The following is a 17,517-nucleotide window of genomic DNA, read 5'->3' on the forward strand; positions in this document are numbered from 1 at the left end:
CTGAGGGGGAGAAAAAGATATTTCCACTGAAATACAAGGTAGTTTTGTTAACGTTTTAAATCCAGTTGAGTCTTTTGTTGTAAGAGAGATTTCTGGATAAGAACCACACTAGAATTGGGTTCCATGAGGTGAGATGTTTCCACAGTGTTGAGTGAAAATACCTTACAGTGAAGTACTTCCAAAATCTTTAGAAAAATTTGTGGATTCTGTTAAGTGGTTTGAGGACTACAAGGTAAGGATTTATAATAAATCTAAAAGAATACACTGCGTGATGACATAAAGGAATCCCTCTCAAGGCCAATTTTACTCATTCACTTTATTCCTGGCCTGAATGAAATGGGAATATTACTACCAATATATAACTTTAAAAAAATGCTGAGCTAATACTGTGGTATACTGGAAGAAAATTCAAATTGACCTTAATCAATAAGAAAAATTGTCCTACAAAAACCCCCGATGAATTCAATTAGAGTGTATATAGGCTTTTTTTTTTTCTCTTCTTCTTTGTGATAACTAACTTAGTAAATGCCAGTTACCGATATGAAGTGGCAATGGAACGGTAGAGGCAGGAGGGTCACAGAGACTTGGGAGAGGAGGAGCCGCTGGAGGACAGGTGGGAGGGAAGAGATTTTGGTAGATTCAAAGCTGTAGATTCACAGCTGTCTTTGGTCGCTCACTAACTGTGCAGCCTAACAAAGATTAGTTAACCTCCTTGAACTTCAGTTTCTTTATCAGTAAAGCAAAGATAATACTCCCTATCTCACATGATTGTTGTAAAGCTAAAGGGTAGCTAGTGCTATTATTAATGGAGACAAGAATAAAAGCTTTAACATTTTGTACTTTCTGCTGATTCCTTTAAAAACAAAACAAAACAAAAAAGAAGAACGAAAGACAGAAATACCAGTGGAAGGCAAAAATGATTTAGACAGGGGCGCCTGGGTGGCTCAGTCAGTTAAGCATCTGACTCTTCATTTTGGCTCAGGTCACAATCTCAGGGTCATGAGACGGAGCCCCGCACTGGACTCTACACTCAGTGGGGAGTTGACTAGAGATTCTCTCTCTCCCTCTGCCCCTCCTTCTTGGGCTCTCTCTCTCAAATAAATAAAATAAAATCTTAAAAAAAGATTTAGGCAGCATTGCAAGTTGATAAGAATCTGTATCACAGGAGAATAGAGATCACTACAGAAGGAGATGAAAGTGTTGGGAAACATCCAGAGGTTATGTTGTGAAAAACTTTATTATAAAACCTTAGGGGCCATGTGGGTATATTTATGGTGAGTCAGATGCTAGAGATGAAAGATGCTGACCTAAGTTTATGGATGAGGTAATGTACATGTGATACATACTGGTGGAACAGATAAAGACAAAAGAAGAATAAAAACAACTTAAGTTCTATTCAGAAGTAACACAGTTACTTGAGATAATAGTAGTAATACAATCAATATACTATAATGCTAAATTAGTGACAGAAACAGACAAGAAGCTAACATACGGGAATACATTCAACAAGGAGATTCACTATCGGGATCAGAGCAAACACACTAGAGTTAAGTATATTTTATTTATGTAAGAAGAGGAACCTGGTAATAAGGGAGTCATTTTTATTTTGTAGTCAAAAGAGTTTGTTTAATACAACTCTATTTGATAAGGACAAAATAATACTCAGATGAGTGATCAAAGCTTAAAAATAACAGTACTTGGCAATTTCCAAAGTATTCTAGAAATCATTATCATATTTGAGCTGTGACTGGGGAGGGGGCAGGTATTTTAGTCCCAGTTTTAAAAATGATGGAACTGAGGTCCAGAGATAAAGGCTTACATCAGGTTTCAGTATTAGATGCAGTGGAGTTAACTATTCAAACTCTGATCTTAGGACTCCAGTCAGTGTTTTTCCAGCACAGCATGATACACTGCTACCTAACATAAGCTTCCCGCTACACACCAAAGGCAGAGGTCACCATTTCGGTTGGGTCAAAGGTATGTTAAGAGCAAAATAAACCTATGTCTCAGTTTCACAGGTATAAGCTCAAAGTCAGAAACAAAAAGAGACCATTATTTAAAGATTGAGGTACCAGGGCACCTGGGAGGCACAGTCAGTTGAACATCCAACTCCTGAATCTGATTCAGGTCATGATCTCAGGGTTGTGGGCTTGAGCACCATGGGCTCTGTGCTGGACATGGAGCCTGCTTAAGATTCTCTCTCTCTCTCTCTCTGTCCCTCCTTCTTGCCTCTCTATCTTTTCCTCTCTTAAACAAACAAACAAGCAAATAGATACATACTATGAAATGCAAAAGAGAAGTGGAAAGGAAAAGAAAGATAAGAATTAAAATTTCCAAGTGATAAAAATCTTAGGAGGAAAGGAAAAAAAAGATAAAAATTGATAATAATTCTCAAAGCAGCAGAAAGTTCGTAAGAATCACAAAACTGAAGAAAGATAGTTATATAAAATGATAAATTATTTGTCTCTAGGCTAGAGAATCAGAAAAAAAGAACAAAGAGGAAGCTCTATGAAAAACAAGCAGGGAACCCAAAGTGGGGCTCGATCCCATGACCCTAAGATCATGACCTGAGCGAAGGCAGATGCTTAACCAATTAAGCTACCCAGGTGTCCCTAGTCAATCACCTTTCTAATTAAAAAATAAATCCCTATTATCTTCTAATGTTAATTTTTGGTTTACATTCATACCAAAGAATGATATCTTTAAGAGGACCGGAAAGTGGTACAGGGTCAGAGGGGGGGGGGGGGGAAGAGAAAAAAATTACCTCTCCCAATCCTTCTAGTGCCCTGAGTACAATGAGGGCTCCAACTCCCAAATCTGCAGCAATGGGAGTGAACAGGGTGAAGACAGCAGTGCCAAGGATCCCAAATCCTAGCAGCAGTTTCCCCCCCACTTTGCTGGCAATATATCCTCCAGGAATCTGGGTGATGATGTAGCCATAAAAAAAAGAACCGAGAATCCATCCTTGAGTTTCCGCATCCCACTGGTACTTTTTACCCTATAAAGAGTAGGAGGAAAAGAAACAACATTTTAAGACCTTGACTAAAGAGCTCTTTGTCTAACTGGCATGTTAGTATATATAAATATAATTTTGAACCACTGTTTTAGACTGAAGAACTTGCAAACTTTCTACCAGGCAGGTGAGTCACCACAGCACAGGCATGCAATTTCTAGAAGTGAACAGAAAGTAATTGAAAACCATAAACTTCAAGAAGTCCTGTTATTTTATGAAACTAGACTATAGGATGAGTTGTAGAGGCTTTGTAATGACCATAACCAAGAAAGCTCAAAAAAGAGGCACAGATTCAATCCAGAAATTCTACCAAACAGAATATTGTAGTGGCTGAGCTGGGCTTGGAGCCATGGCTGGGTTCAAGACTAGCTCTATTACTTACTGGATTTGCGACGTGGGAAGATTATTAAATGAAAAAGGCCTACACCCACTTAACTGTTCATTTAATGTTGGTTATCAGTATGCACAAATATAGTTCATTAATATCTCCTTGATTCAGAACAAGTACTTGAACAAGCATACAGAACAAGACAAAAGAGCAAGTATTTAAACCAAGCCATAGACTTCATGTGAGTAGATGTCTTTTAATTAGGAGCAGCACATTGTAAGGTCATAATGAAGATTTAGTGACTCATCTGACATCTTTAATTCACATAGTTGTATCACTGAGCCAATGTGTCAAGAACCATCTCAAGATCTCAGGATTTCTTTTTACTGGTCATATAAGGCAGATGAAGATAACTAGCTAGATCAACAAAAGCATTTGCTAAATGAAAGATACAAAGCACCCCTCTAATTATCCTTACTTGAAGTACCAATTTGTGGCTTATCTATAGGATTCTTGACTTCATGAAACGTCTGTCCAGCAATTATAAGTTACAGGCTGAAGCAGGGAAAGTGTGTGATGTGTACTCAAACACGTATTCAGCAACACTATTAAAGTCAAATAAAAAAAAATTTTTTTTAGGGGCGCCTGGGTGGCTCAGCGGGTTAAAGCCTCTGCCTTCAGCTCAGGTCATGGTCCTGGGGTCCTGGGATCGAGCCCCGCATCGGGCTCTCTGCTTAGCTGGGAGCCTGCTTCCTCCTCTCTCTCTCTCTGCCTGCCTCTCTGCTACTTGTGATCTCTATCTGTCAAATAAATAAATCTTTAAAAAAAAAAATTTTTTTTTTTGGTAAGTCACTATTCTGTATGTTTGCTTGTTTGGGCAGAAACCCTCTCCTGAGCTTGGATGCTCTTGTGTATAAACGGCAGAGGACACTAACCCAAGTGCAACCTGGCTCTTCTGTGAGCACTGAAAATGGGTGACGATATACTCATAAAAAAGGACACCAGCCTTTTTTCCTTTTCTATCTCCCTGTGTCATTAGCAAAATAAAATACTTAAAGTATGCAAAACTCAATTCTGAACAAATGATGAACCCACAATTATCAATTCCACTGTAACGTGAAATAAGCAAAGTGCCTTAAGCAGCTTAGGTTAGGCATGTGTAAACTTTGGAAAAGAATGTCCTAAGAAACTGACCTGTTCTTATTCTTCCGCTGCAGATGACCTAAGCTTTCTTGCAACCATAATCTTTTAAGTAAAACAGCTATTGCAGAAGAGTCCCATAAAAACTATTCAGCAACATCAAAAACAATCAAATTTTCTAGTACGCTAAACAGGTTTTTCCAAGTTATCTTCAAGGATGGTTGGTATGTTTATAGAGGAAACCAAGAAACTACTTTTCAAACAGAATCAAAGTATATTACACCAAGCAGCAGTAGCTGTAGTTATCTTACTGTTCAACCAGTTGCTGAAAAAAGCACAAGAGAAAAAGATTCAGAGCTTCTGTGAATAAAGTGTTTGTGGTTTCTGTAGGATGAAGAAAGACCTTTCAATACTTTTACTCGGACGTATTTTAGGATTAAGATTGCTTGTTTAAAAAGTAGCACTTACCGTTTGATTATGATGAACTTTTATGGGAGCAGAATGCTCTGCACACTCCTTAGAGGTTCTATTATCTGCTAATGTTGTATTTGAATCTACCATATCCACTAAGGCAACACTCAGATTCACACGTAATGCATAGAGAACGAAGAAACCAAAAAAAGCCAAAAGTGCTAAGTTGTAGCGAGCAGAGCAGCACACTGGAGCTGAAATAAATATTGGGAGACAACTTTCACTAGAAGAATAACTTAGATGATATTGTCTAAATTACTAAAAGGGGTACTTTTTAGAAGTACACAAATTAATAAACCATGAATATTCTTCTGAGACTATTTTCAGATTAAGCATAACTAAAAACATTTATCAAAGAGAATTTGTTTTCAGTAGCTGTAGTTTTGATAAGCATTTACACATGAGAGCCTGAACTATAAGACAGTTTCTTAAAACATGAAGGCAATAGCTTTACTAACTTTGCTCAGAAAAATCTCCATTACAGGGGTGCCTGAGTGGCTCAGTGGGTTAAGCATCTGCCTTTTGATTTTGGCTCAGGTCATGACCTCAGGATTGTTGAGACTGAGCCCCTCAGTGCTAAGCCTGCTTGAGATTCTCTCTCCCTCTCCCTCTGCCCCTCCCCCCCCACTTGTATGCACATGTGTTCTTGCTCTCTCTCTAAACAAAAAGAAAACTCCATTACAGAGTCAAAACTGAATCTCTAATCCCTGCCAGTTGACAAAGATTCAAGAAAAATAGTTAAGGGGTTTGATGGCATCATTATTTCTGAAAAACTATCTAAAACATGGCCAATCAGTACTAGAGTACTCATTACAGCAAAGCACTGATACTGGGGACTATGGGTCAGTAGCCATCTCACTGTAATTGAAGCCCAGCCCAAAAAGTTTCCTGCCAAGGCTCGCATGAAACCCCTTTTGATAAATTTCTTTTCTTTTTTTTTTTTTAAAGATTTTATTTATTTGACAGAGAGAAATCACAGAGAGGCAGGCAGAGAGAGAGGAAGGGAAGCAGGCTCTCCGCTGAGCAGAGAGCCCGATGTGGGACTCGATCCCAGGACCCTGAGATCCTGACCTGAGCCGAAGGCAGCGGCTTAACCCACTGAGCCACCCAGGTGCCCCCCTTTTGATAAATTTCTTACCTTGAAAAGTATCCTCGGAGGCTGGGTTTGAATCAGAAGCCATGATTAATATATACTTAAGGCCCTCCTAATCTAAATGTATTTAAGAATCCAGAAGCAAACTTGCAGAATCTATGACAGTTGCAGCATCTGTGACAGTTGCTCAGTTGAACATGCTTAAAGGGCCCACATTAAAAGAGGAAGTAAGTGAACGTAACACAAAGATTACAAAAAAGAGAGGAGGCGGAATTGGTTGAAGGAACCAATGAAAGAAAGATCATGCAAGAGGAGTGTAAGGGCCTGGTTGGCCAGAGGGAGTAATTTTGTGTTTATGTAGTGAATTTAGATTGACCCCACCCCTCCCAGAGGAACTTACTTGCAAAGCCTAGATACAAGGGCGGGTCAGGCCAGGTGAAGACATCCAATCAGTGGGGAGCACATGTATCTACTAGGGTAAATTGAAATTCAATTGGCCACCTCTGTGTTACCTAGCAGTTTTTTTTCTATGTGTGGCAGACCTAGCATGACTGTACAGTTTTCTCTGTGTATTGCAATCCCATTGGCCACCTGTGTGTGGGCTGGGCTCAACCACCTCTATAAAAGCTGGTCTGTGAGGCTGCAGGGAGGGATAGCAGGAGGAGCCAGAGGAGACAAAAGGGGGGGGGGGGCTTCTCCAAATCCTACAAGACGAGTTTCCCGAGGTCTGGGCAGAAGGGAAGCCCCCTGGTTTGGCCAAGGAACAACCTCCAGTGGTGGTACAATTAAAGGCGATGGCTACGGCTATTCACGTTCGGCAGTACCCCCTTCCTCGGGAAGTAAAGGAAGGGATCAGAAAACACATTAACCGCCTCCGAGGAGATGGGATCCTAGTTCCTTGCAAATCTCCATGGAACACACCTTTGCTGCCCATCAAAAGGCCGAGACTGGGGAGTACCGACCTGTTCAGGACTTGTGGGAAGTTAATAAACGGGTTGAAGATACCCACCCGACAGTGCCTAACCCCTATACCCTACTGTCCCTCCTGGGCCCCCAAAGAACTGTGTATACTATCTTAGATCTCAAGGATGCAAGTAAATTGACTTTGGGTCAAAATATCATTTTGACCACCACACACGCCATCGAGGGCCTTCTCCGGATTCCACCAGGCCGATGGATGACAAATGCCTGAGTGACGGGGTATCAGGCCCTCCTCCTCAATGAACCAAGAGTGACCTTCCGGCCCCCAGTGGTGCTAAATCCAGCCACGCTGCTGCCAGAGGAGCTGGCTGACCGCCCACATGTCTGTGGGGAGGTCCTAACCCAAGTTGCAGGAATAAGGCCAGATCTCAGAGACATTCCCCTCCCGGATGCCGAGATGACTCTGTTCACAGATGGAAGTAGCTACGTGGTCAATGGAAAGAGCTATGTGGGGGCTGTGGTGGTTTCTCCTGAGCAGAAACTCTGGACAGCAGCCCTGCCACATGGAACTTAGGCACAAAAAGCGGAACTGATTGCACTCACTAAGGCACTGCAGATGGCCAAAGGTAAAACCGCCAACATCTATACGGACACCAGGTACGCCTTTGCTACTCTCCATATACATGGGGCAATTTATAAAGAAAGGGGCCTATGAACAGCAGAAGGAAAAGGAAACCAATTAGCAGATCAAGCCGCAAAGCAAGCAGCTCGAGAAACAGTACAAGAACTAGTTACACTCCCGGCTCCAGACCTACCAGAAAAACCGAATTATTCAGAAGATTTAAAGTATTTACAGAAATAGGTTAAATTGGACTATGAAGGGGACTGGGCTAAGACTGAAGCAGGAAAAAATAATTCCTAGGTTTGGGCTGCCTCTCGCGATCGGGTCAGACAATGGCCCTGCATTTGTGAGTTTAGTCTCACAGTCATTGGCCAAGGCCATGGGCACTAATTGGAAACTACATTGTGCCTACGGGCCCCAGAGTTCCGGGCACCTATCTGTCAGTTTGGTTTCTAATGCATGGGGCCCGGGCACCTATCGGTCTGTTTGGTTTCTAATGCATGGGGCTCGGGCACCTACCGGTCAGTTTGGTTTCTAATGCATGGGGCTTGGGCACCTACCAGTCAGTTTGGTTTCTGATGCACGGCGCGAAATAAAGCTTTGCTTGATTTTCGCTTTGTGTCAGTCTCGTTCCTTTGATCACGGACCCTAACAAGGAGGAGTTTTGACCTATTTTTTTTTTTTACCGTAATTAGGGGCGTATGCACATTAGCTTGTCTTTTTCTTCCTTTGCTGAGTTGTAGCATTGGAGAGGGGACAGGAATTTAGGAAGTTAAGGTTGAGTGATCCCTTAGTGACAGAGAGAGAGCGGCTAATCCAGGGTTTCACACCAGTGCTGGGCAAGCACTGAGTGTCTGATAAACAGCTGTCAAAAGACACAAACGTCTATTTTACTTGGTAATGACAATCTGGAGTTAAATACATATACATGAATATGTATGTTCTTATTTAGTAATGACCTACTAACACTCCATATGTTTGTGTTTTTCTCCTACTCAGGAATCCTGGTGTTGCACTGACCCAACCTTAAGCAACAGGACATTTTTCAGAGTACGGAGGTCTTAGTACTGATTCAGACTGAAGCTTAATGAATATGGCACAACTCTACTAAGGGATATTTGAATGTATTATGATCTACCTCACTTTTCTGGAAGCCCTCACACACATTTTTTTAAAAAAACAATTTTATTTACCATAAATATGGTACCATAATTTATGACAAAGAGAGCAAGAGAGCACAAGCAGGGGGAGCAGTAGAAAGAGAGGGAGATGCAGGCTCCTGGCCTAGCAGGGAGCCTGATGAGGGACTCGATCCCAGGACCTTGGGATCACAATCTGAGCCGAAGGCAGATGCTTAACCATTTGAGCCACCCAGGTGCCCCTAGAAGCCCTTACACATTTAACAACTGCAGTCAGTTTTTCCTCTGTGGAATTACATCATTTACCAGAGAATTTTTCATTTGGCATTCTCGACTCCTTTTGGAGGAGTACAGTTATTAAAATTACGGCACCACTGCCGAAGTGAGATCTTGACCTATGAGAACTGTATTTCTTTTATTTTTAATTTTTTTAAACTTTTAAAAAAAAGATTTATTTATTTATTTGACAAAGAGAACACAAGCAGGGGGAGCAGAGGAGGAAGAAGCAGACTCCTCACCAAGCAGGGAGCCCAAGCTGGGACTCCATCCCAGGACCAAGGGATCATGACCTGAGCGAAAGGCAGATGCTTAACCATCGAAGCCACCTGGTCCAGAGGACTGAATTTCTAAGGCTCCGTTTATGCTGTCTCTGCTACCTGAATCTAGATACATTTGCTCTCTGCTCTAACTAAATGGGCCTCTGTCTAGGTAAAAGACTTTTGGATAGTGTAAGGCACATATTCTTTATCATCTGCTCTGTGTGGGACAGAATACTTAGAGGTCTGGATGGCGGACTCATAATCTTGCCAAATTTAGACAACCATAGTGTTATTTGGAGTAACTCGGAACAAGATCATTCCAGATATATGTACTGTCTGCTTTGCCAAGGTACTATTGACAAAGTTCTTTATGTCTTTCAGCAGAGAATGACAGTTGATAATTTACAGTTTCAAGAGCTTCTCAGGGTGCCAGTGTGAAGATTACAAAGGGGGAGGAGTGTGAATGGTGGTGGAAGATATAGACTCAAAAAGATCATTTATGGGACTGTTGTTTTCCTGGGAAGAGATGAACGTGGCTTAAAGTAGGACAAAGCAGAGGCAATGGAGAATGGATATTCTTTTTTTTTTTTTTTTAAGATTTTATTTATTTATTTGACAGACAGAGATCTCAAGTAGGCAGAGAGGCAGGCAGAGAGAGAGGAGGAAGCAGGCTCCCTGCTGAGCAGAGAGCCCGATGCGGGGCTCAATCCCAGGACCCTGGGATCATGACCCAAGCGGAAGGCAGAGGCTTTAACCCACTGAGCCACCCAGGTGCCCTAACAGATTCTTTTTTTAAGATTTATTTATTTCTTTGAGAGAGAGAAGGAGAGAGCATGCAAGCAGGTGTGTTGGGGGAGGAGCAGAGGGAGAAAGAGAAATCCTCAAGCAGACTCCTTGCTGAGCGAGGAGGAGCCCTGGGGCTCAGTCCAGACCCCATGACATCACCAGATGAGCTGAAATCAAGTGTCAGGTGCTTAATTGACTGAACCATCCAGGCACCCCAGAAATGGGCAGATTTGAGATAAATTTAAAAACAGAACTGACAGGCCTTGCCTACATATTAGATGTGGGAATAAGCAAAAGGGAGGCATGAAGTTACTAGTATCTCAATGCACTAATTAGTCTAGACAACATTATTTTATGCCATTCTGACATAACGTTATTACTCCGCTCTATCCTATTTGCAGTTACCTTATTTTACTGCTTTCAGCCTCTCCCCATGTGATGCTTGATTGGGACTATGAGTGCATACCCTATGAAGATGTGGGGCAAGCAGCTTGATATACTTGAAAAACTGACCTACAAGTTATGGATCAGGCAACTATGACTTTTTGGGGCAGAGTCAATAATCAGAAAATAAAAATCCAACATAGATGTCACAAAGTATACAGCTATGAGGTTGTAAGAGATAGTAAAAGTATTTGGTCACTACTTTATACAAATGGCTGTTGCTTACCTATCAGTCAGAAAAATTTTTTTTTCAAGAAAGCATGGTGATAAGACAAAATGTACCCATGAATCTGGATAATGTTTGAAATTGGTCCAACAAAAGAATGCTTGCATTATGAAGAGAGAAAACATCCATCAAGCATCCGTCACATTGAAGTCTGGTTGAAAGCAAAATCATGCTTGCGTAATGAACAGAGCACTCATCAAAACAAACATCAGTTTTGTGCTCGCTTCGGCAGCACATATACTAAAACAAACATCAGTTTCTAAACTATGGTTTAAATTTAGGAATGTGCAGTGGGTGTAGTTGAAAGAACACAGGCTAATTTAGAGAGAAGCAGACCTGGGAATGAATCTCAGTCCTGAATCTCACCAGCCGTGTGTCTTTGGGGGAAGTTACTTACTAGTTTTCATTCTCAGGGCACCTGGGTGGCTTAGTGGGTTGAGCTTCTGTCCAGCTCTCGGCTCAGGTCATGATCTCGGGGTCCTGGGATGGAGCCCTTCATTGGGCTATCTGCTCAGCACGGAATCTGCTTTTCCCTCTCCTTCTGCTCTCCCCCCTACTCACATCTTCTCTTTCTCCCTCAAATAAATATGTAAATAAAATCTTAAAAAAAATAGTTTTCATTCTCAGGTTTCTTGGCTCTAGAATGAGGCGAACAATAACCACCTCGGGGCGCCTGGGTGGCTAAGTGGATTAAGTCGCTGCCTTCGGCTCAGGTCATGATCTCAGGGTCGTGGGATTGAGCCCTGCATCGGCTCTCTGCTCCGTGGGGAGCCTGCTTCCTCCTCTCTCTCTGCCTGCCTCTCTGCCTACTTGTGATCTCTCTCTCTGTCAAATAAATAAATAAAATCTTTAAAAAAAACACACACACACAAAAAAACCAAAAAACAATAACCACCTCACTCGGTTGTATGTAGATTAAATGAAATACTCTCAGGCAGTTATAAGAACTCAGCAAAAGTGAATTCCTTTCCTGTTCACCCTGGAGAAAGTTATACCAGTAAGATAAAGTGCTATAAAATATGTGCATAACAAGGGGGGAAAGAGTCACATTAAACTGTCTGTGTGTATGTGTGCGTGTGGGGGTGGGGCTCGGGCTCAGGGAAGGCCTGCTTGGAGAAAGAACATTTATACTGAGTCTTCATCCATGAGTAGGAAGTCACCAAGCTTTGAGAGTGGAGGGGTAATTGTCTGGAAGCATCATCCATGTGGAATAAGGAAGAGTCAATCTCATCAATTAGCACATGAAAAGAGAAAATAATAACCCCTTGAGGCAACAGTGAGGAGTGAGAATGATATGCCCAGAAGGCCAGGTTTCTGTTGAAGCAAGGATGTGGGTGGAGGGAAGGCTGGTGAAAACCCTAGAATTCCGGGCATTTACTCATTGTGGAAGGGTTTGGCAGTGAGGAGAAGGAAAGAGTACTGAATAATGAGAGGTTGAGACTGAAAATCCATGGTTAGGAGCTCTGACCCACACAGATAGGTGATTTTTCCCAGAGGAGGGTGGGCACTGGACATAGTGAGACCCCCCCCAGCCCAGGAATTGCATTAAAAAAGATTTCCTATTGGGGGGTGCCTGGGTGGCTCAGTGGGTTAAGGCCTCTGCCTTAGGCTCAGGTCATGATCCCGGGGTCTTGGAATCGAGCCCCGCGTCGGGCTCCCTGCTCAGCGGGGAGCCTGGTTCCTCCTCTCTCTCTGCCTGCCTCTCTGCCTACTTGTGATCTCTGTCTGTCAAATGAATAAATAAAATCTTTAAAAAAAAAAAAAAAGATTTCCTATTGGGGCGCCTGGCTGACTGAGTTGGTATAGCATGTGACTCTTGATCTCGGGGTTGTGAGTTCGAGCCCCATGTTGGCGTAGAGATTACATAAAAAAAAACTTAAAAAAGAAAAAAGATTTCCTATCTAACATGAATACAATATGCTTTGTGTTTAAAATGGTAATATTCAACTGTTTTACTATTCCTTATGGGTCATTAATTCCTGATAAATCCTTATGTATTCTTAGCTCCCAAATTAATACCTGTTTATGTGAAAACACCAAATTCCATTAAAATGGATCCAGTGACTACTGGTTATCATAACATGACCCAATGATCCAATGATCCAAGGCCATTAGCCTTTGTTCTGTAATATAGTTGCACTCTACCAGCACTCCATATCTTATATTTAAGACTATATTCACACAAGAAGTATATCTCTGAAACTCAATGCTCGTATAACTAAATCCTGAATGTAACCCCCAACAGAATAGTAGAGGCAAAACCCAAAACAAACAAAACACCTCTCCCCCATCAATGAAAAGAAAGCACAGAATGACCTATATTACAAGCTAGAAATCACAAGTTCCAATACAGTGAGACCATGAAGAATGGGGACAACATTTTGCGGTGTCCAGCTTCTCCGAGGAATGCAAAATCCAAATGGTCTTCGTTGATATTAGTGATAATAATAGTAATAGTAACTAACATTTACTATGCGCCAAACTCTTCTAAGCACTTCCTATTACCTCATTTAACCCTCACTATAACCCTGTAAGTTAGGTATATTAGGTATATTATAATACCCCTGTAAGTTAGGTATATTATATTATTGATAAGGAAAGCATAGAGAGCTTAGGTAGTTCCTAAAGCTCACACACCTAGTTAGTAGAGGTGGGTTTGGCAGTAAAGGATTCTGGCTCCAAATCTATGCTTTGTCTTTAAACACAAAGAAATATTTTAGAAGCCTTAAAACTGAATTTTTCCTAACATAAATAAGCACATTCTTGGTGCAACAGTATTTTGAAAATCCACTTGATCAAATACAAGACACACGTCATTCATACAAAAAGTAAACGTTCACCTGGTACAAAGTATAAGGAATGAAGAATTTTTATGTGTGGGTGGGGACGCTTTGCTCTTCCTTGCTTAGTTCCCTCCCTTCTTCCCACCTAAATTAGGCAGAAATATCTATACACTTCCTATTGTTCATCAGAGTTGAGCCTCCCTTCCCCCATCATTTTGTTGCGCATGTCTGAAACCCACCAGGCTGAGTAAAAGCACATTCTCGAGGGGCAAACCATAGTTGGGTTACGGAAAATTCCATCATATTATGTCAGCCTGAGGGGCATTAATTCTTAACACTAAAGAAACATCTTAATTTTAGCTCTCTTAGTAAAGAAACACTATGTATAATTTAAAACCATATTCTCATATGCATGGTGCAATGGGGAAATCTCAAATTTGTAACAGATCAAGTAAAAACGATTAAGCATTTTTCAAATAGGAATTTCTCAACTATAACACAAATGTGGCCACATACAACCTTGGGAATGTAACCTCTGCGGCCCCTGGTTGTCTATGTACAAAATGATGCACCACCCGATGGTGGTTAGTTTCTAAGGTCATTTTACTACTGGAAAATATTATGACCAACATTTTATCAGCCTTTCCTTCCTGAAAATCAAAACTATACCCTTAGGCATAGATAAGGTACAGCTATCTGTATTTTCTCAACTGCAACTAAATATAGTAGTCCCCAGGGAATATTTTGATTATGGCATTTGTTTTTGTATTTACACACTAGATTATTTTACAGAAGAAGATTTTAGAAACCTAACTGTAAGCCACAGGAAAAAAGCTCAGTTTATGGAACTAAGTCCAACTTCCAGGTGGAACATATTTACAGTATTTACACCGCGCGTCCCCTAAAATAAGCTCGCAGGCTGCCGGATGGAGAACTTATGTTGCTCCATCTACTGCCACCATCTGGTAATGTGAAAAACAAATGAAAAAAGATACCACAGGACGATCCCGTTCTTGGGTCAGGAAAAGTCAAATTTCTAATTCAACTCTGTTTCTCATGCACACATCTTTGAAACTATAGAATGCGTGCAGACGGATTTGTTCTTTAGTTTTAATTACTTTTAAAGAAGTTCCATTTGTTAAAGTACTAAATGGAAATATATTTTAATTTTTCCAAATTCGGGTAAGATACGTTGTGAAGTACTTCCTTTTCTATTTGTAGCAAGACCTCTGGCAAATCATCTTAGAGCTTTGTAGCTATTCTATCTTGAAGATAACTGTTTTCTGACTTGAATCGTAGACTGCTACGATGTCACCGTAGACTACCATACGGAAAATAATTCAGGATACTCGCTGGCTTATGCAATAGTTTTCCTTCACAGACGCACAAATGTTGACCTCAGTCTTCTTCAGCTCTCGCCCAAGGGGCTACCAGATTTCCAGCCTGCGGACGGCAGCTGCGGAAACCTGGCGGCGGTGACAGGGAGAAAGAGCTACCAGCTCCGTCCAGCCCTTTGCCCACCGATCTGCAGGTTTCTCTCTCAGTCGGCTCTTACTCCGGGTCTTCCGCCCGGCCCTTTGGCCATTGATTTACAGGTTCTACTACAATACATTCTTCCACGGGGTCCTTCGCTCGATACTATCGAGAATTGCCAGGAGTCCAGCGCCCGCGGCGCCCAGCATCTCCCGCCCAGACCCCGCGGAGCTGCACCTGCCGAGGCCCCACCCGAGCCTCCAGCCCGGCCAGGCCTCCCGGTCCCCGCCAGACCCCAGAGCGGCGTTTGGGTACCGGGGCAGGCGGGGACTAAGCGGGGCACTGAACGGACTCCCCCTCCTCGAGTTCCCTCGCGCTTTGGCTTCCCCTCCTCAAGACCCTTCACGCCTAAGCAGCCCTGGTCCCACGGGCAAAGCGCGGGTATCCTGGCCACCCCCGCCCTGGGACAGCTCCGAGGCTCACCGGCTTCCACCCGCGGAGTGCTCTGCAAGAGGGGCGTCCTATCTGAACCCTCCTCGCCATCGCTCGAGGCCAGGCCCCGAATCGGGGACCTCATGACGCCTCCGGGAAGCAGGAGCGCGATACCGGCAGAAAGGAGAGCTGGGGCCCGACCGCCGAAGGCTGGGGCCGCGCTGGCTGGGCAGGCTGGCGGCGCTAGCACCGCCCCTCCGCTGCGTTCTGTCCCCGTGGTCCCGCCCAGAGGCGGCCGCAGCGACTCCGCCCCCGCCGCCATCTTAGGTTCGGGCAACTGTGGAGGGGGTGGGCGGGGGAAGGCAGAATTCCGGGCGTTGTGGCCTGGTGGGGCGCGGTGGGAGTTGACTTACCTCGCCCCTTGGGTTCTGGGCATGCTAGATTGCCGTCGTTCTGGGGAGCAACTCTCTCCCCTCTTGTGCTCCCTTGTAAAGCGTAGGGGCTACCCCTCCGGGATGAGTGGGACCCTGGACTCTGCCGCGGGGGCTTGAATCCCGTAGAATTAAGGGAGGGCTCGAGTCGAAATTGGGAAGTAGATGGTGTGTGTTTGACGTTAATTTATCAATAGTCAACTGTCATGAATATTAGCAATCATGGTACTGTCTACCCGTGACAGCATATTGTTCACGTAGTTCTTGCGAAGCAAAAACACCAAATGGAAACATAACTGCTCAGTCCTAGGAAATGGCTTATTTTGTGGGTCAAAAAAGAAAGCCAGTACTGTCACTTTCATATGCTTCAACCTACAGAGTCCTCTAATCTGTGTGTGTAATGTTCCCCCTAGGTCTGGTTCGAATAGTAACTTCTGGCATATGCTGACTGAGAAAGGAAAATGGGCCAGTCTGTCTTGGAAGGGGGAGGGTTGGGGAATGGGGCGATGGAAGTGGGACAGATGCGGGCCTGCAGTCCTTACCGCAGGCTTTAGTTTGGCTGTTATCGTGAGTAATAGCGACCTGGAGATAGGAAAAATAAGATGTGGTAGGTGCCCTTGGGGAGCTCACTGCCGTCGGGAAGACTCACAGGACAGTAATTTAAAAAAAAAAAAAAAAAAAGGTCAGAAGCTTGGTGAGGTCCACATGGGAACAAATGGGTGGGTTACTGTCACCCAGCACAGAGGGTGGGGATTTCTGAAGGCATCCCTCACTTCTAAATCAATAAATGCTAGGAGAGTTATCAAGTTAAAATAACAACAAATCAAGCCATGTTTCTGAGTTAGTGAATTTACCATGTATATTTAAAGTTCTTTAAGGGGGTGGGGGGAATTCTGGCCCTTTAGGAGAATTCTACAGCAATGCCACTTAAACTTGAAAATGGGTGAAATCACCCAGCAGATCTTTTTAAAATGCAGATTCGGATTTATTAGGTCTTGAGGGACAGTTAATTTTACATGTCAACTTGGAGGGTGTGTTTGGATGAGGTTAACATTTAAATTGGTGAACTCTTCCACAGCATGGGTTGAGTTTATTCAATCTAAGGCTTGAATAGAACAAAAGAGCTCCTCCCCAACTAAGGGGGATTTGTCCAGAGGACTGCCTTTAGGCTTCATTTACAGCCACGTGCTCTCCTGAGTCTCTGGGCTGCTCCATCACACTGCAGATTTGACTTTCCAACCATCATAATTGTATGAGCCAATTTCTTTTTTTTTTTTTTTTTTTTATTTATTTTTTTTTTTTTTTTGTATGAGCCAATTTCTTATATAACTCTATACACACACACACACACACACACACACTCTCTCTCTCTCTCTCTCTGACTGTCTTTCTCTCTCTCTCATTCTTTTGGTTCTCTTTCTCTGGAGAACTCTGACTAATACATCTGGGATGGGCCTGAGATTCTGTATTGCTAAGAAACTCACAGGTGACCACATTATGAATAGCAAATTTATAGAAGACTTGGACCAGGGAATAAAGATTCTAACAGATTTGGAAAGATTTCAAACTTGAAGAGATCCTTTTTTTCTTTTAATACACTTTTTATTTTAAGAGTTTTAGATTTACATGAAAGTTGCTGAGATAGTACAGTGAGTGCTCCCTACCCTTTACCTGAT

General features: G+C 42.7%; 1 protein-coding gene across 4 annotated transcripts in view; it reads right to left on the reverse strand.

The window, feature by feature from the left end:
* Positions 1–15,644, reverse strand: part of SLC17A5 (solute carrier family 17 member 5) — a 52,483-nt gene extending 36,839 nt beyond the window's left edge. For 3 of the 4 annotated variants that reach the window (XM_046006762.1, XM_046006764.1, XM_046006761.1), the window contains exons 1-3: positions 15,462–15,644; positions 4,950–5,146; positions 2,765–2,998 (exon numbers count right to left, since the gene is read on the reverse strand). In XM_046006762.1, coding sequence (XP_045862718.1) covers positions 2,765–2,998; positions 4,950–5,146; positions 15,462–15,555 — 525 coding nt within the window. In that variant the 5' untranslated portion in view covers positions 15,556–15,644. The remainder of the gene's footprint in view (positions 1–2,764; positions 2,999–4,949; positions 5,147–15,461) is intronic. The other variant, XM_046006763.1, reaches the window with a different exon arrangement.
* Between the last annotated feature and the right edge of the window lie 1,873 nt (positions 15,645–17,517).

This window comes from Meles meles, chromosome 5 (genome assembly GCF_922984935.1).
Source record: "Meles meles chromosome 5, mMelMel3.1 paternal haplotype, whole genome shotgun sequence".
Classification (NCBI taxonomy): domain Eukaryota; kingdom Metazoa; phylum Chordata; class Mammalia; order Carnivora; family Mustelidae; genus Meles; species Meles meles.